This window comes from Camelus bactrianus, chromosome 11 (assembly GCF_048773025.1).
Source record: "Camelus bactrianus isolate YW-2024 breed Bactrian camel chromosome 11, ASM4877302v1, whole genome shotgun sequence".
Classification (NCBI taxonomy): Eukaryota; Metazoa; Chordata; class Mammalia; order Artiodactyla; family Camelidae; genus Camelus; species Camelus bactrianus.
The window spans coordinates 18471368-18489693 of record NC_133549.1 but is presented as its reverse complement, the minus strand read 5'-3'; the positions used below and the strand labels follow the sequence as shown (position 1 = coordinate 18489693).

The 18326-nt window shown below is 44.1% G+C and overlaps 1 protein-coding gene across 2 annotated transcripts in view; it reads left to right on the top strand.

Moving 5' to 3' along the window:
* Positions 1 to 17791, top strand: part of GLRX3 (glutaredoxin 3) — a 29795-nt gene extending 12004 nt beyond the window's left edge. Inside the window, exons 3-11 of one of the 2 annotated variants that reach the window (XM_074373366.1) lie at positions 1598 to 1672; positions 2414 to 2615; positions 7356 to 7528; positions 7763 to 7824; positions 9915 to 9972; positions 11698 to 11750; positions 14193 to 14232; positions 14322 to 14414; positions 17534 to 17791. In XM_074373366.1, the coding sequence (XP_074229467.1) occupies positions 1598 to 1672; positions 2414 to 2615; positions 7356 to 7528; positions 7763 to 7824; positions 9915 to 9972; positions 11698 to 11750; positions 14193 to 14232; positions 14322 to 14414; positions 17534 to 17584 (807 nt within the window). In that variant the 3' untranslated portion in view covers positions 17585 to 17791. The remainder of the gene's footprint in view (positions 1 to 1597; positions 1673 to 2413; positions 2616 to 7355; positions 7529 to 7762; positions 7825 to 9914; positions 9973 to 11697; positions 11751 to 14192; positions 14233 to 14321; positions 14415 to 17533) is intronic. The other variant, XM_074373367.1, reaches the window with a different exon arrangement.
* Positions 17792 to 18326: the final 535 nt, after the last annotated feature.

Sequence of the window (18326 nt, the reverse complement as noted above, 5' to 3'; positions counted from 1 at the left end):
AGCTTTTAAAAGCAGATAGGATTTTGTTTTTAAGAGTCAGGATGCTACCTGTTTTGTTCTGGTTGGTTGAGACTGTATTATCTTGTTTCTAGTTAGTGTTGCCCGTTGTTTTTGATTTGTGTGACTTTTCTGTTAGAATCCAGGAGTTCTGGGATGGGGATCTTGACTGAGCTGGCCCAGCGCCTAGTGTGTGGTGGGCACCAACTGGATGTTAGTCGGAAGACAGACAGTAACCAACTGCCTTTGTCATCACCTTTCTGCTCCTCTTAGGTCTGAGTGTGGGACTGAATGAAAGAACATAGCACAAAAGTTTCTCCACCCTGAGAAGTTAGCGTCTGTTCTAAACAGCTATCTCTGCTGCTTTCCCTTCTCTCTGTTCTTTTTTTCAGTTTTATTGGACAGCTGACATTAATTTTAAAATGTATATAGTTTTTCACATAAATACATTAAAAATGAAAATAATGAAAAATAATGTTTCAAAATAAAGAAAAAAGAATTAAAGTGGCAGAGGATCACCCAAGAATATGTGCGATGGAGGATGCAGGCCAAAGACAGACTACTGCCTCCCGCTTTATCATCCTCGTTCATTTGGGTAGAAACACTGCATTGGTTAAAGCTCTAGATAAAAATAGTATCTCAAGCCCAGTGGAAATCTTTCATGCTTGGAAAAATACAGTGTATATATTTTAAAAATTCTTAACAATATGACATCAATAAATTTTATTTCCTACAGGTATATTGTGAATACAGATTTTTATTGGTTTTAAAAAGTTTATATTACATGGACAGTCCTGTGAAGGAAATATACATTATGTCAGTTTTTCCCACAAATTATACTGTTTATGAAGTCCTACATAAAAAGCTTACAGTAATTGTGTTCTAATTATTTAGAAAGTGTGTTACTAAATACGTTTAAATCCATGTATTGGATACCACATCATGTCTTGTTGAACTGCTTCAAGGAAATTATCAAACAGAATGCGGTCATCTTATTTAAAATGCATTTAAAAGTGTGAGTAGACCCAGAAGTAAGTAATTTAGCAAGATATCTGCTTAGTGTCCAGCAGCCTTGCAGGAGTTAAAAGTAAAATTTATCAGACATCAATAGTTTATTGAAGAAATACTCCTTTTTGCTTCATAATTTGCAGAAGGCTGCAACTGTCAGTCATGATGTACTGCCTCTTGAAATTAGTCAATAGAGCAAACAGCAAGAATTGCTGTGGGCAGAAAATAAGCACTGTAATCATGACATAACTGGGGTCAGTGATTTATGGATTTCAATATAGTAGTAGCTGCATATGATTGAAAATTTACTAGGTCACTAGTGCACCAAAAATTTTATTCACAGCCTCCAGGCGTCTTTTGAAATGTGCAGCAAAATAAAAACCTCTGAACCTGTTTTGACACCACAGACTCAGTGGATGACATGCCAGCCCAGTGAGTCTCATTTAAATGTAAATGTGTCATAAACTTCTGTACCATACTCTTTAAAAAAAAGTCAGCTACTTGAAAGGATAATGCCTGTGGAACTGATTTACATATTGAAGTAGTAAAAGGGACCTTTTTATAATCAAGCTTAAATTCTTTTATTTTAAAGTTGGAAGCCGAGGCTGTTCCTGAAGTATCTGAAAAATATGAAATTAGTTCTGTTCCCACCTTTCTGTTTTTCAAGGTAAGGATAAAGATGGCAGAAGAGACTGTCTCTGCAGGGGGCCGCGGGGCTCTCTGTCTTGGTTCCTTCACCTGCTCCCCTGACCCTTGAACGTTAGGCGTTTGGTTACTCCTGGCCTTGCCCTTTCTTCTTGTAGTGTCATTGTTTGCTTGCCCTGGGGGTCCTGGAAAAGTGACCCGGACTGTGGGGGTCTAGCGATCAAAATTAGAGAAAAATCCAGATGCATGGCTGTAAAATAAACCCAAAATGTCCCCTGAGTTGGGTTAGAATTTGGTTGTTTGGGGCATGTGCCAGGACATAATGAAACATCTGGCTGGTTCTGGTTTGATTAATGACTCTTTTAGGAAGTGAGTGCAAATCTGTGCTTCAGGGCACCCTGGGGTGTTACCATAGTTTCCCAAATACCTCATTTATACTTAATAATAGATTGATCCCTGCAAGGGTGGGGAAGTCCTTTTTGTTTTAGGTTAGACTCTGCTCTGGTCTGAGTTTGAGATGTAGCAATGCGTTCCTACCACGTTCCCAAAAAGGAAAAAAAAGACAACATTTATTTATTTCTAAAATTGAGATGCGTGGCTGACAATTTATAATCAGATATTTTAGAAACTTCTCCAGTAATAGTGCTGACCTCTTCAAAAGTCGGCTAGAACTGTGGATTTGTGCTTGTTATGATCTTGGAGCCTAAAATACAGAGATGATGAAGGAATGCGTATGTATTCTAAATGCCTTTTTTAACTTTAGAATTCTCAGAAAATCGACCGATTAGATGGCGCGCATGCCCCAGAGTTGACCAAAAAAGTTCAGCGACACGCATCCAGTGGCTCCTTCCCACCCAGCGGTAACGAGCACCCGAAGGAAGACCTGAGCCTTCGCCTGAAGAAGCTGATTCACGCCGCTCCTTGCATGTTGTTCATGAAGGGGACCCCTCAGGAGCCACGCTGCGGTAAGAGCTGCTGCTGGTCCGGGCGCCGTGAACAGACGAGCGCCCTCCCAGGCCGGCGAGCCCTTTGCAGGCTGCCCATCCGCTTTGCACTTGGGTCAGGCACCCTTGGAAGAGCGGAAAGGCTGTAATTCCCAGTGGGTTCTCTAATTAGGTGATGACTAGTTTGCAGTATAGACTCAGAGAATGCTGGAACCGAAAGGCATCTTGGAGATCATCTAAATGAAGATCTTTGCCGTGTGCTTCAGTCCCAGGGACATAGAGGCAGCCTTGTAGCAGTGGGACTAGGTTCCAGCCACCGTGCTGCTGCCTCCATTAATGGGCTTTGGACTTGTTCAGTTAATTTTGCTCTAACGCTCATCCTCTCTCACAGCACCTCCTTTTCCTCACATAGTCCCCTCCAGCAGCTCACACGTCTGTTCGGGTTGCGGTAGTGTTCCTGTGTCTGCCCTGCGCACTTTCCCTTCCCTGTTGTCTCAGCGTCTGGTGCTGCGTTACTCGCCCAGTGCTGTCATTTCCAGTTTACAGCTGCTTGTGATGTAAAGATTCCTAATTCTGTGGCTTATAGTCACTCTTACTGCCTTACCACTATATGTGATTTCGTCTTTAAGTAAGTTTAAGAGTTGCTTGACCCTTCTGGTATTGGGTTTATGTTGTTTTCTTTTTGCTAAGCCTCATGCAACATTATTATGCTGCGTAACTGAGCGTCTAATGCCTTTTGATGCTGTTGCTGAGACTCTTAAGAGTCTCTGTTTCAGCTGCGCAGGAGGGAATGAGATCGGTGGCAGTGAAGTTGAGTGTGCTGTTGATACGATTATTGCATGTCCAGTGTGACGTTGTAGAAATAGCCAAGCTCCAATATAAACTTAATTATAAATTCTTCCTTATATAGTGAACAAATTACATATTAAATTATGAAAAGTTCTAGTTTAACAAATAAAGTTTCACCACAAATTCTATCTTAGAAAAATAAAGAAATTTATCTCTCAGTTCTGCTTGAAAATTTTCCTGGCCAGAATTTGCATGTCAGATGCCTGCTGTTTATGTATGGAAGGCTCACAGTCTACACGAGAGTGAACCAAAGATGGCAACAGAGTCTGTGTTTTGGTTGCTTGTTTTTAATGGACACTGAGGCTGGTTCACTTTCTGCCATCAGGTATGAAAATCATTCCTGATACTTTGTGTGGAGACCTGATAACAAGGACTTAACAGTGTCAGCCCAGTGGGTTTATCCAGTACCTTCAGTCAGGTCTGCAGTGCTGTGGAGCTGGCTGTGAAATGTGCACGAACCCGCAGGACAGGTTGTATGTAGTTAACCTGTGGTAAAGCCAGTGCAATAGTATCTTCTTGGGATGCAACAGTGGTGTTCTCTGAATCTTTTCTGAATGGTGACCTAGTGAAACTGGCAGGCGGTGAGAACTGAAGCTTGGGGAAGGTGTGCTAAGACGCCAGAGGGAAGGTGAGGTACTGGAAAGCATTGCTGACTAGGAGTCACGACAGGTGGGCTGCAGTCCTGACTGCCCCACGCCACCTGCCTCAGTAGCTTGAGGCACAAGTCAGTTACCTTCCTTGTGCCTTCAGGTCTTCCTTGGTGGTTTTGGGGGTTGGAGCCAATCTCAGAGATCCTTTCCAATTCAGATGTTGTATGGCTGTTCAGATAAATTAGAATTATACTTAGAAATAATCATTTTTCTGCTTATCTTTTACTTCATTAGACTGAATTTATGACATATTTTAGCCACTTTTATATTAACTGAGTGTCATTTAGAAGACTGTATAAATATCAAGTAGACTAAAAGAGCTTTGAAACATTTCAGAGCAACGTGAAAAACACTATTATAGACATTTAGATAATAATTAGGAAATTTAAAAAAGATTATTAGATACACATGATAAAGTTTCACTCTGTACAAATACCTATTTTATTTTTTATAATTTTTATAACTACATTTTTACAGGCTTTTCTGTTTTCCACTACTTCGGTTTCTGTTGCATCTCCTTCTATCACGTGTAGTGAACAGATCGTTTTAGAGTGTTACTCTTTAAAAAAGCGTCTGCTTAAGGAGGAATTGGAAGAGTCTTATTGTGACTGCCCTGCCGCTCCCTTCACTGACTGTTCTGCATGCCCTTCTCGGGGGGCAGTGCCACACAAACGTCTTATCTTTAGACTGTTCTCTTATGAGAACACATGTGACTTTCACCCTCTTCCTGTTTAGGGGAAAACTGTTTTTGCTTTCCTGGTGTTACGTTAGAGATGAGGTGTGGGCAGAGCCTCCTTTCTGAAAGGATGGCCATCGGCTCTGATGAACTCCAGCGGCCGGTATTTCTGTATTTTGCACAGAATTCACTTTGAAAGCACTGCCATCTCCTTTTGACTCCCTTTGTGGAATAGAGCTATGCTTGATTTTTGGTTAGTGGGCCCCCACCTTGTTTTCAGTTAATCAGAAAAACATGGATGAATAACATTTAAATTTCCTATCAGGGAAACCTTGAGAGCCATTTCACGGTCTGCCCTGGAGTCTACTTTGGCTTCAGCCCAGCCTCTGCGCTCATCACGACTCTGTCTTCTTAACCTTTGCTTCTGGGCTCTGCCTACAGAATTGTGTAGTGTGTTATGAGCCTGACATATTGATAGGGTCTCAGTCGTTAAAGAATGAGATTATCCTTATTCTCTGCTCCTCGGGAGGACAGGAAAGCAGGCTCTTGTGTTTTAGGACGATTTCCAAGAAGCACTGAGATGCCCGTCTTTTTAAACAGAATGTCAAACCCTTGAATATGCAGGTTAATTAAGTTATTTGGGAACTCTTGTATCTATTTCCATTAACAAAGCTTTTAGCAAAGCAAAAGGTGTTTGAACTACAGTATAGAAATTTCTCCTGCAGTGAGAGTCCTCTAACTGAGTTTTTACTTTTTAAATCAGACACAAAAGCATTGCAGGTTCCAAGGGTTTTACTGTTGTCAGATAGTGATGAAATGTGGCGGTTAGGCCCCTTATTCATGTCTTCTGTCATGAGTAGAAATGATTGTGGATAGAAGTGTTTCTGTGACAGTTAATTTAAACATGGTTTTTTTACTTTTAAATATTTTTATTACATGCATGCATTTTTCTTCAAAAAAAAAGTGTGTAAACATTTTGTTATTAGAATAAAGCCTTCTCACTATTTTATCCTTAAGCATAACATTTCCAGTCTGCCACTTTAACCCTTAAAAATGAAACACTACCAATCAATCTTTCTAGTCTGCATGTAATTGCCTAAAGCTAAAATAAAGCTTTTCCTCAGCCAGTTACAGTAGAAATGAGTTAATATATTGGCAACAGAATAACCATCAGCAATCAGCCGTTAGCTGTTTACTAATGAACTCCCAGATGAATGAAAAAATTTCAGAATCAGTGTTTTACTTCAGGCTGTACATGAACGCAACACTTGTAGGAAAAGCAGCTCATACGCTACACAAATAAATACTGGTGCTTCATCTCAATGAACGGCAGATCTAAAAATGTCTGGAGCTCAGGAATAGATCCATGTTTTAATAGTAAAAGTGCTTTTGCATGATGTCAGGTAAAACCTATTTGTACAGTTAATCTTACACTGAATTTTATGATTTGATTTTATTTGAAAATAATTGCAGATGCTGTTAAGTGTTACGGAATTTTGAACCTGAAGAATAGGTTATTCTCCAGTGAATTACGACTGTATTTGAAAAGAATGATGGAATGTGAAAGAGTACAGTACATACTATTGAAAAACAATCAGGAAGAATTAGCTTATGGAAAGAAAAATAACCTCTTTTCAAACAAAACTAATAGATTTATGAAAGACTGATATTCACACTTACTCTTCAGTACTAATGTCATAATAGGAAAATGATGTCAAAAAAGTACAGAACAAAAATGTGTCACAAAGTATAATAAAATCATGGAACATAAGATTGTCACTACAGTGCAGTAAAAAAAAATCACATTACATACTACTTTGGGGAATATAAATAGTTTTAAAAAGGAAACTGTCAAGTTATGACACAAGATGAGAGAGAGTACCGTCAGTCTGTTGACAGTTCATATACAACAGCAGAGAAGATAGCTTTGAAATTCAATGTGCTACATCCATTTTAGACTAAAAGAGAACACATTTCTTCTTTATTTTTAATTTATTCTATTGAGGGATGGTAAAAATTGAGAACTACTGAAATGGATACTCAGAAAGTAATAAAAGGCTGTGGAAACCAAACAGAATTGGATTCCAAGTATGGTCAAGTAGTAGTTAAAAATAACTCATGGAGTTTATTTCGTTCACCCGGTGTGGATTCTCGTGGGCACACAGAGCAGCAGTCCCTGGCGGATGGAAGTGCAGGCGCGGAGGTGGCTGTCCAGGGCTCACCTGAGCCTCCCCTCGGTGGGTGGGACAGGGGCCCAGGCTCCAGGTCTCCGCTTTTTGGCCAGTACTGTTTCTCCTGCAATAAAACTGCCCCTGATACTGAAGAGGAACTCCAATAAATACACACACACTTTTGTTTTAGTGTGTTAAAAGGTTAAGCCATACCTGAACATGTGGTATGGTTCTAGGTCAGAGAAGGGTTCTTGGAGTTTGTTTTCTCTTTACATACTATTCAGCCACGTTAATTAAGTCACTAGTGAAACACAGGCAGACATCTATGTTTAGCAGATAATATGTACTCTAAATTAATTTTAAATTGTGTGTATGTGAGAGAAGTAAGCTCTTTATTTTCTTTTTCTGTACACAGGTTTCAGCAAGCAGATGGTGGAAATCCTTAACAAACACAATATTCAGTTTAGCAGTTTTGATATCTTCTCAGATGAAGAAGTCCGTCAGGGCCTCAAGACCTATTCCAGTTGGCCCACCTACCCCCAGCTCTACGTTTCTGGAGAGCTCATAGGAGGACTCGACATAGTTAAGGTTAGGCCTGAGAAGTCTGTACCTTGCAAAGAGTTTTCCTTTTAAGTGTGCTTTTTGTTAAGTGCTGTGATAAATGTATAGTGTGAATTTCTTAATCTATATTTATGAATATGAATCTGAAATAAATACAAAGTATTTCTGATGACATTCACTAATATTCTGTATTCTGGTATGACCAAGGAGATTTACGTTATAATAAATATTGTCTTAAACTTACACGTGCATTTGTCTTAGGAGCTGGAAGCGTCTGAAGAACTAGATACGATTTGCCCCAAAGCTCCCAAATTAGAGGAAAGGTAAGTGTTTCAAAAGTGTCAGTCTATTTATTATTTTAAAAATATTTTTAAATTTTCAGTTTTTGCATTCCTCTCTCTATATAGAAATCAGAGATTTGTTTTTGTATGCCACGGTCATACTGTGTCGTTTGCAAACTTGGGGGGGGGGTCTGATTTGGACTGGAGAAAGTTTTGCATCAGTTTAATGATTATGTGGAGGATGTTCTTTGTTTTCTTAGAAATTTTATTATCTCTGCATTACGGAGCTGGGATCCACTGTCTTGGTGTCCAGGTTTAGTCACTGTCCCTGCTCGTGGCATAAGCTGGGCTTACTCGTGTTTTCCTGCATGGAGCCCTGCTGCCCCTTGCTGTCACCAACTTGTGGGGACGCTGGGGAAAGTGCCATGTGGGAAGCAAATGCCTTCCCTGGAACTCATGTGTAAACATTTTGGGGAATTTTCATTGCCTTTCTAAGAACTGTGATTGCTTAAAATTCAAGGAGGTTTTGGAGCTGTAAAATCTGTTTTACGAAGAGATTTTATCTTACAGGACTTTTAGAATTTGGCCTGTAGGAAGACTTAAAGTTAGGATTTTAATTGTAGTAGATATTAATATAGAGGATTAAAAAGCAGTTTATTTTGAAATACAGCAGTGTATCAGCCATTCACAGTTGGGGCTTTGAGTTTGTAAGGTAAATCGTACTCTTGTAATTTTCTTGTCATTTAACACTTCGAGATTTTCTAAAAGCATTTAATAATAAACACATTTATCTGTTTTTGATTAATAAAGTAATCCTCGTAAATAGTTTGCATGTATGTTTAGCTGACCTCTTAGTGCCACATTCTCTCAAATGGTTTGCATACTTCACTGTCTTTTTGATAAGAAAGGGATGCCCTGGCCCTGGGACACTCGGCACCCTCGTCGGGTCCCACTGCTCAGCAGGGCCTGGTGGCGCACGGGGGCTTGTGTGGCCTCGGAAGACTGCTGCGCTTTTTCTGATTTCTTTTTACAAATATGCTTGTATTTGCTTTCAGTTCATTTTCCTCTGTGTTGAATACACTCTTGCGTTGTCTATGTCCCTGTCTTCATCAGACTTTCTCTCTCTCTTCAGAATATGCTGCCTTTATATCTCCTGTGATTTCAGACATCAGAAGATAACTGGCTAGAATTATATAGAAAGTAAAATTCAATGTATTTTGAGTAATAATTGAAAGGGCTCCAGGAAAGCAGAGTCAGGAGCCCGCATTCCTGGGCTTGCCAGCGTCTGTGTGGGTGGGCAAAGGTACCTCTCGGTTCCCTGGATGCAGGTAGCTAGGTCAGCAGGTGAGTGAGCGGGAGCTTTCTGAGAATTAGCAGGTCTCACCCTGTGACGGCTTTGTGCGTGAGCTGTGTGTTCCATTTGTGACGCCTTTGTTCTCTGAGGAGGTGTTGATTCGTCAGTGGTCCAGAGCATGTGGGAGGAGGTGCTGTGACCACCCTCAGGCCCAGAGGCCCTTCAGCAGCCTGTGGCCCTGATGTGGACTCCTCCTGAGAGTCGCTCCTGGACTGTAAGCTGTATACAGACAGTTAGCATTCCTGACAGCGAGTTAGATCGTGAGGTTTGAAAGATGGTACAAAATACCAAACATCAAGTTAGGATGAGCGCATTTGGTTTTAGCAGCTGGTATTGGCTGGTGTTCCAAGATTTAGTGCTTCCCCTCCAGGTAGGACCTTTTGGGCATTAAGAGCATAGAGCTCTGCACGGTCTCGTGGTGGAAAAGGGAACACGCATGGCTAGTTCCGAAGAATCTGGGTGGGCTCAGTGTGTAGGTCCCTTACTGAGCAATTCCTTATTGAGTTGGTTATTACTACTTTTTTAGTTCTGTGAGTTGATGGGCTTGAATTGCAACTTGAAGACACATTCGTTGCCTTAAAAAGCCATATTGTGTTTTACAGTGGCTTGGGGAGCCAGTGAGATAAGGGAAGACATCAGTGCGTTTGCTTGTTTAATACACTCAAAGCTGTGAACTCTCATCCCGCTGTCCCTCAAAGCTGCGTGTTACTCGTGAAGCGGAGCGAAGTGATGTTTAATAATTGAGCTGAGCCATTTTATGTCAATTTTCTCTCTTTAGGCTCAAAGTACTGACAAATAAAGCTTCTGTGATGCTCTTTATGAAAGGAAACAAACAGGTAAAGAACTCAAAAATGGTTTTATTTGTAATTTCTTTTGATGTTAACATCTGCAACAAGGGGACACTTAAATCTTTTTTTCCAGCTTCAGCTAATGAAGCTGTAGTGGTATCAGGAAGTTATCCAGGCCTTAATTGGTGCTTATGGAGATCAAACAGAGTAATCTACATTTTGTTTGACTTTATCATCAACATCTCAGTGGGGTGCATTTCTTTCTGCTGCCAAACTGTCAGCTAACGCGGTCAGCACTGTTAACACCGGACTGGCTCTGTGAGCTGTGGTCCCTTAGCTCCCTTAGTGTGTGACACAGTCAACCCCTGGAGTGCATTTGTGTTCTGTACTTCCCGAGTTCTGGGAACCTCCTCGTTCTAGGTTTGCAGCTCTGGACTATCCTTTAGAAGAGTCGATGATGGAGAAAGAAACCAGGGCTGCATCCTGGGGGCTCAGAACCTGTTTGATTGAATGAGTGAAACAGTTTGGCAGTTTTTATTTGTAAAGGGATGGTTCTTGAAGCTTTGATGAACATCATGTTGATTGTGCATCATTCTGAACATCAAGTTTGATAGATCACCCCACTAATAGTTCGAGCAAAGTTATCCTTTTTATTTGGATTAGAATGGTGGTCTCCAAAAACCAGCCTGTTACCTTACTTTTTTCTCAACCAGTTGTTAAGGTGGGCAAGGATGGACAGAGTCTGGCTTGTTCCAGAGATGAGGACAGAAGGCTCTGGAGGCAAAGCTGATGCAGTAAAGAAACTGCAGGGATATTCTGTCTGCCTCACATGGTGACGGGGCTGTCGGGCGGGCCACTCAGCTTCCCCTTTTGTGACCAGACAGCGTGATCCCTCACAGTATCACTTCGAGAATAAGCTTGCCATAAGTGGTGTGAAAATTACTGTAATGTAACTGATTAGTTAATACAGCTGTTACAACGGAAGTAATAATAACTAGGAAGATGGTAATGTGAATTTCAGCACGTTGGGATCTCTAGATTAGGGCCTAGATTCTTTGACTGGTTCCGTGTATTTATTAAAACAGAGGAAGTTAATCATTCCCAGTCATCTGTTTTTTTCCTTCTTGGTGATTACTTAAAGCAAATTTTTATTCTCAAAGATTTTTTTTTTTGGAAGCCCAGGAAGTATTGATACATTTGGGGGACATAATTACTGGCACTGTTAAGATGTTTTTATGGTGCGAAATCTTTGCTACAGGATTGTTGGGATTTGGAATCCTGTGGCATGAAAAAACTAAGATTTCCCCATAACCTCAAGAAAGTTTGGCATTTATAATGTAAAGATGAATTTAAAAAGTGGGAGTGGAAGTCCCACTGGGAATAGGAAAACAATGATCCCAGCTATCGCAGAAAGGTGGTGCTGTGATCATCTGTGTGAGAGAAGAGGAGACGGGGCTGAGGTCCCAGCAGAGCATCAGGGTTTGACTCCGGAGCACTTGACCACAAAGATTGTAATGTTGGACGGACACACGGCCTCTCCATGGTTTCAAACTGAAGTAAGACTGTACGTCTGGGACGATGTCTGGACGGCCAAGGTCTCCTCGTCTGACTGCTCTTGTTGTGAAGGGGCCCCGGGAGGCTGGCTGGTTGTGGTGGTGGCTGCCTTCTGCAGGTGCTGTCCCCATTGACAAAGCGTTAGATACGAGCATGCTAGTGGGCTTTGTGTGTGGAAGATGCAGTACGTCTTAAAAATGTATTTTTTTCTAAATTTAGGAAGCTAAGTGTGGCTTCAGCAAACAAATTCTGGAAATACTAAATAGTACTGGGTAAGTAAATCTTATTTTCCAAAGGCATATTTAAGAAACTCCAACTTATCATTTATGCCACTGATGCTTTTCAGTTTAAATCTATATCTGTTCATGTATTTTTATCTTTTTATTTTTGCTATGATGTTCTGTGAATGCTTTAACTTAGACCATGATAGAATTTTCTGGCCAATGTCAACCTATCAGTAACATGAAGGAGGCATTTTGGCAACCACTGAGATGACTATCTGCCTGCTTCCTCAGAGGAGAGTTCATAGCGGAGTTCTTACCATGCGTAAAGGTATTTTAGGGGAAGTGTATTACAGGTTTCTAATTTTCTTGAGACAAATATTCTAGTTTCTAAATAGTTCATGAAATGGCCAGGGCACACATCAAGGTCCCTTGTCTGTGTCTGAGCAGCAGGAAGGTGACCGCAGTGCTCCTGCTTCAGGTCTCCGCAGGTTCTGGCGCTGCCACGTCAGAACAGGACCAGTGATTTTTGTGGTTAAAAACAAAGCCACTTATTTGGAGATATTTAGCACATGTTCTATGGAGTTGTCAAATGTTTTTTGTTTATTTCTTCCTTATTATTTCACAACTGCTTCTTTTTAATATTATAAAGATGCTAACTGTAGCTTTAAATAAATTAGCCAACCCTGTGAAGTTACAGGGAACGTAATCTTCAAAATGTTTAGGCGTTCTTGAGCAGGGCTGAGTTGCACAGGTTCAGATACAACTTTAGGAACAAGAGAAGAGACACAGTTACCTTCAGATGACCGAGACGATTCAGAGAGCCAGTCGGTCTTGTCCTGTGGCCCGGTGGGGAGGAGGGGCTGGCTGGCTTTTGCTCATCATTTTCCCCGGCCCCTTTTCTCTGTTTCCTCTGCCACAGCTCCCAGTGGGTCACCCTCAGTCCCCCTCTTCCTAGCCCCAGCGTGTCCCCACGGGTACTGAGGCCAGGATGGGACAACGCTGGGCCCGTCACAGCTCAAGTATTTGATGGAAAGTCTCCATAACTTTGCTTCCCCCCCCCCCAATCTAATCCTGATTGGATGGGAGGTACCGTTTGCCCCAGAGCAGAGGCCCTTCTTGGGGGACAGAATGCCCTCCTGGCTCCAGACTTGCTAAACACCTCCCAGGGTCCTTTAACTTGAAGGGACCACGGTCTCGCTGGAGCCACTGGAATGTGGGGGGAGCTCCTGGTGCTTTGTTCCTTTCCTCCTTTCCCGCACCTGTTCCTTCCCGCCCTGGCCAAGCACGCGTGCCTTGAGGGGCGGAGTACCACATGTTGAGGTGTGCAAGGCACCCTTCCCAGCCAGCTTTAGGAGATGTCTTGGCTGCTGTGATTACACATCTGTGTACTCTTGGGCCCAGGACTTCTCGGAGCCCATTTCATAGGGCGCTCTTATGTGTGGATTAGGAGATCTGCCTCTTCAGCTCAATCTGAAGGGAGACCTACATTGTGTGGGTTTTAATCTTTTTGCTCTTCTTTCACACATTCCTTTTCTGGTACTTGCTGCCGATTTATCCTGACAAGTTATGTTTTTGACTGTTTCCTGCACCATGGGCAATTTTCTTGGGAGCTTGTTTACTAAGCAAACAAGATTTCCCTATGAAGATGATTTTGGTTTTATGGAATTCGAGATTTGGTTTTTTTGTATGTGGTATTTTCTTTGGCCAGTTTTTGGAACTGCACATACACCCACGGTCTCCCTGCAGGGCTTCAGTCATACATTCATACTAATTCCTTGATCACCTCTTAATTTCATTCATTTATACAAGTAGTGTTCATTACACAGCTTCCAGCCACAGCGCTTTCCTGGTTTTATGTGTACTGTAAATAGCATGTGCGTTCTGAAGGAAGCCTGTTTCTGTCTGGACAGTGCATCTCCCTAGGGTGGAGGTGGCTGGCAGTGTGGCTGCCCCAGCCGGTGAGCCCCCTGCCAGCCAGTGCTTCCCAGCTTCCACCCAGGGGCGCCCGCAGGCTGCTCCGTCCTGCGCCCTCGGCAGCTTCCGAGAGGTTCGTGAGCAGCAGTCCCGAGGGGGCTGGGGATGGAGCGAGGGTGTTAACTGGTGAGTATGAGTCAAACTGCACTCAGTGAATAAAGTTTCATTGGAACCGGCCATTCAGTCCGCCTTGTCTGGCTGCTTCAAGCCTCACAGCAGAGGTGAGCAGCTGGAGCAGAGACTGGCCAGCGGAGCTGAAATGTTTACCACCTCACCCTTCAGAAAAGGTTCGCCGACCCTGATGTTGTCTAGAGAAGAATCCTGATAAGTCTGTGTCTTGGGGTGCCGTGCAGCACCCGACAGACTGAAAAGTAAAAGCATTTCCATTTTCCACCGCAAATTTTGTTAGCAGCGAAATAGTCTTACTTTTCTTGACTGTTTTTGAAACACCAATTAGGTTTTACCATTTTTGTTTAAAACTGTATTTCTCATTAAAACATATTCTCCTATTTGCAGTGTTGACTATGAGACATTTGATATATTGGAGGATGAAGAGGTAAGTTCTGCGTTTTGTGTTCCGTCCTGTGCCTTAGCTTTAATCCTTAGGGTCTGCTAGGAGGCTTCAGGGTTCTGTTGTTTCTGTAGGTTCGGCAAGGATTGAAAACGTACTCCAACTGGCCCACGTACCCTCAGCTGTACGTGAAAGGGGAGCTTGTTGGAGGACTGGACATCGTTAAGGTAAGGCCGAGCTCCTCTTATGTCCAGGGGCACTGAAACTTGGGCCTGTTGGAAACTATCGTTTCATTGGGGTTGTCCTTGATGCCTTTGTTTTTTGGTCTCACATCTGATCACTTCCAGACCAGCATCACCATCTCCATGACCACAACATCTCGTTACTCTCACTGTCGTTGCCGGGACGGGCTGTTCTTACCTCTCACCTGAGTGGGCCAAGTCACCTCCCTTACTGTGCAGCCTTTCCTGCTGCTCTGGGTTCCCTGAGAACCTCCTCCAGCTCTCGAGGGGCTAAGGTCCCAAGTGTAACTTGGGGTTCAGAGAAGCTTTGGGTGTGGCCAAGCCCCAAATGTGATTTTACTTACCCTGTACTCAGTTTTTCCATGTTTCAGCTCTCCCTCACACCACCTCAGCTTTGGGCTTCCTTGCACAGTCCATATTTAAATATGCTTTCTGTTCCCTCAAGGCCCCCTCCTAATCACCTACAGATTTTTTGCCAGCCAGAAATGTTTGTTGTGGCCCTGCTCTTGAAGTTCTGTTCTTTTATATTCACACTATCAAATCATTTTCTGGTGTCGTCTTACTTTGCCTTGCTCGGGTGCGCTCACTGGCAGGGTGAAGAGCAGCAGGCTGGGGCCAGGGCTGCCGGCTGCGCCCCTGAGGCTTGAGGCCATTGGCCTCGGTTTCCTAGAAGACACGTGCAGAACTGCAGGAGATCCTCTCCAAGTCCCTCTTTGGTTCTCAGATACTAGAAAACCGGAGAGCTGTCAGATTGTAGGCATGTTTCAGGACGACACCGTGTCTTCTGTGTCTTTGATGATTAATTTCCTTCTTTGGTTCGCTTTAAGTAAATTCTAGTTGAAGTTTAAATGGACATGACTTTTCCTACAGGACTGAAAGTCCAGAGCTGTGGGCCACCCCTTCCCCCCCAGCCCGGTGTGCTCCGTGCCGGCCTGGCTAGCTGGGGGACAGCAGGGGGCTGCTGGGCTCCGACAGACCCATACCCTGCACCGGAACCCAGGCCGTGCCCCCCGCCACCCCGCCCCCCGGCTGCACCGTGTCGCGGGGAGGGCGGCGGGAGGGCGGCGGGAGGCCTGGCCGGCCTGGGGGAGGGTCCGGGCCTGGGGGAGGGTCCGGGCGGGGAGGCGGCTGCGCGCTGCGCCAGGGCCCAGACCCTTCCCCTCTGCCCTCGCGGTTAGCGAGTTTTCTCTGTCAGACCTCCGACTTCTTAAGTGGAAAACAAGTAGTACCGCCTCTGGTTACCTCGTAAAGTGCCGGTTTCTAAGGTGCGCTTCCCGCGGTGAGAGGAGAGCGCGGGGCCGTCAGGTCTGCGCGCGCCAGGCGGGGGGGGGGGGGGGGGGGCGGGCGCTGACCTGGCGTGTCACGTGACCCCGCGGCCCCGCCCACGCCGGGCCGCCAGCTGGCACTCCTGGGGTCCTGGGTGTCCTTGATGGGGGAAGAAAAAGCTTTCACACAGTAGCTTTTGAATAGCCCTGAAGCGACAAAAGTAGATCTGCATTTGTTATTTTATATGTATTTTTATTTTTGTAAGACAGTCTTCAAACCCCAAATACTCTTGAGCCCGCTCTTGTCTGGATATTTTACAGCCGGTACCTTAGCCATTGGTGACTCTTGGGAAGATACAATCAATAAATCTCATGTAATTCTAGAGCTGAGCTGCGGGGGCAACTTCCTTTTAGGTATATAACAGGGTGTTATATGACTTTCTGTGTTCACCTGCCAAGAACTCATGCATTTGGAAATTTGTGATATTGTTAACATTTTTCTTTGAGCAGGTGACTGGGAATAGCTGTTGCAGTGCTGGTTTGGTCTGTCGCTGGCGGAGTGCCTTCTTCATCTCTGGGTCTCTCAGACCCTCAGCTGTGTGACCGGCGGGGGTGACTCTGGTTGGCCTCCGCAGGAGCGCTTTTTTGGTTGAATGGGTGATTGACTAAATGAATTACTCTGTAACTCAACGACTCGGTTGGTCTAATGTCCTGAGAAAAATGTCTCCTAACTGATTCGTACACAGTGAATTAATGTTACCTCTAAAGAGTGAGCAGCGCTTCACCACCACAGAATGTTTGGACTCAAAAACAGTTTAGAGACAGTATTTAGAGCAGGATGCCGTCTAACCTGCTGGCTCTTGGTAACCGCGTGTGAAGGACCTGCACTGTGCCAGGCAGTCCGCTCTGGCTGCGTGGCGGTCCCTGCGTGTCACCTCCCGGCGGGAGAGCACAGACTGAGAAGTCAGCCTATGACGGCCAGCCAGTCGCTGGGTCCTCTTCCCCCGGGGCCGGCCGTCCCCTACGCCGCATGGCCCGCAGCCCCTGAGTCCTGCACTCAGAAGGGTCCTGCTTGGCCTTTTGGTGCAGCTGGGGTCTGCTTGTTAAATGAGTAGAGGACCCCAGCCCTCCTGTCTGGGTTTGTGTGACAAAATCACGCCTGTTTGGGCTTAATCCTGGGGGCAGCGCGGGAGGGTTTTAGTGGTTTGTTGATTGATGTTCATGCAGCTTTGTAACAGCCTGAAACGTTCTATCAAATTAAATGTTTATCTTAAACTAGAAAATCTTATCTTCATTGTCACATTTTACACTTGATGGCTGCATTCCAAACTTTACATCTGGAGGATAGGCAGAGACATTTCTGAGTGACTGTCTTTTAAGTGGTTCTGCCTTTGCCTTTACACTTCCGTGCCAGTGCCGTGGCTTTTCCAGGTCGGGGTGACGTAGGGGCGCCTGTTCACTGCGCGGAGGGTGGCAGGTGTCACGTGTGCCATGCCCAAGTGGACCTTGCTGTCGCGTTGCTTCTCTTTTCACTCAGAGACTCTTCCCTGTGCATTGCTATTGTTTACCTAGGAGGCTTCATTGTCTTGCTCCAATTGCTGTGTACGCTAAAGCTAGAAAAAAGCGTTGGTTTTAGAATACCTTTTAGTTTTAATTTTGTAACGGGACCGTGTGCTCAGTTTTTTGGCCTGATCCTTACTTTGAGTGTTGGTGGACTGGAGTTTTAATTCAATAAGATGTTTCTTTGGGTTCTCTGATACAGATGCAGCCGCTCATTGTTTTGATGTTTTCAATTCTTACACACATGCATGATGTTACTGTTTCCTTTCTTACTTTTAGGAACTGAAAGAAAATGGCGAGTTGCTGTCTGTACTGAAAGCAGAAAATTAATAAACGTTAGACTTGGTGCCCGATGACTGCCGGGAAGACCTCACCACCAGGGAGCAGTTCATGACGTGGTCCTCAGACGTGGACGAGGAGCAGAAAGCACTCAGTTGTGCTTTATTTCACAAGGTTGTGCTAAATAAACGTGTATGACGTTTTTTTCCACCAAAAATAGAACACAATAAACATCTTCAATTAAAAATGTATAAAAAATGTGTCTTTACAGTGATGCTAGGCATATAGTTACGGTAATTAACCCACTTTTAATCTTTTTCATCATATGTGGGCATTTTGAAGCAGTTGAGAAGTAGTCTTCAGAGAGTGGAGAAGGGTGACCGATCACAGCAGCATTTCGAACAGCTCACAGAGCAAGCCAACGGCTCCCCTCACTGGCCGAAGATCTCCTTACAGCTCGGGGAAACCCAGCCGCAGACCTTTCTCTGAGAGCATCCCCGAGCACGCGCTGGCGGGATCCAGCGGCGGTGCCGGGCGCCCGCAGATTCGGGGACCCGTCTCCCAAAGCCCCGGGAGGCTAGTCCCGGGACACGGTTCTCAGTGGGGGTGTCACGGCAGGGCTTCTTGATTTGTAGGAGGATGGGGAGCCTGCAGACGAGTGTGTCAGGGTGTGTTAAGCACCACAGCTTACTTTAATTTTTGTATTAAAAGTATGGATTTAGCTCTTCAATGTTGAGAACACCCAGAATTGCATGAAAACTTAAACAACATTTTTGATCCTGAATCTCACATG